The sequence below is a fragment of the Penaeus monodon genome, chromosome 19 (assembly GCF_015228065.2).
Source record: "Penaeus monodon isolate SGIC_2016 chromosome 19, NSTDA_Pmon_1, whole genome shotgun sequence".
Lineage (NCBI taxonomy): Eukaryota > Metazoa > Arthropoda > Malacostraca > Decapoda > Penaeidae > Penaeus > Penaeus monodon.
Genome location: NC_051404.1, coordinates 19,430,300 through 19,430,650, shown reverse-complemented (window position 1 = coordinate 19,430,650; position 351 = coordinate 19,430,300). Strand labels below are relative to the sequence as shown.

General features: G+C 45.9%; 1 protein-coding gene across 1 annotated transcript in view; it reads left to right on the top strand.

Moving 5' to 3' along the window:
* LOC119585116 overlaps positions 1–351 on the top strand; it is a gene marked incomplete in the record, with an annotated part of 123,275 nt that overhangs the window by 117,586 nt on the left and 5,338 nt on the right. Inside the window, 1 exon segment of the mRNA XM_037933747.1 lies at positions 167–313. Within this exon segment, the coding sequence (XP_037789675.1) occupies positions 167–313 (147 nt within the window).

Here is a 351-nt window from a genome sequence, read left to right as displayed (position 1 = left end):
TTTGAGAGAGAGAGAGAGAATTGGCAGAAATGTGGAAATCTTCTCTTTAATTATGTCTTCTTTCATTTGTTATTATTACCATTTATAATATACGTTATCAAATATCCCATTCTCCCTTAAAAAGCATTCGATTCTCTCTTCTCAAACGATTTTTTTCCCCTTGCAGGCATTCCATCTCCGAGACATCCGATGTGAACGTCCGAGGTTTCTGAGCAAGTCCTTCTGCGGGTTTCTGACCTTCAACATCGTCACCTACTCGCTGCTGGTGGCCGAGATCATCCTGACGCGATGGACCACCACCCCGGAGGAGAGGGTAAGTGGTCTCGCCCTTCAGATGGTACGCTGGGTGGG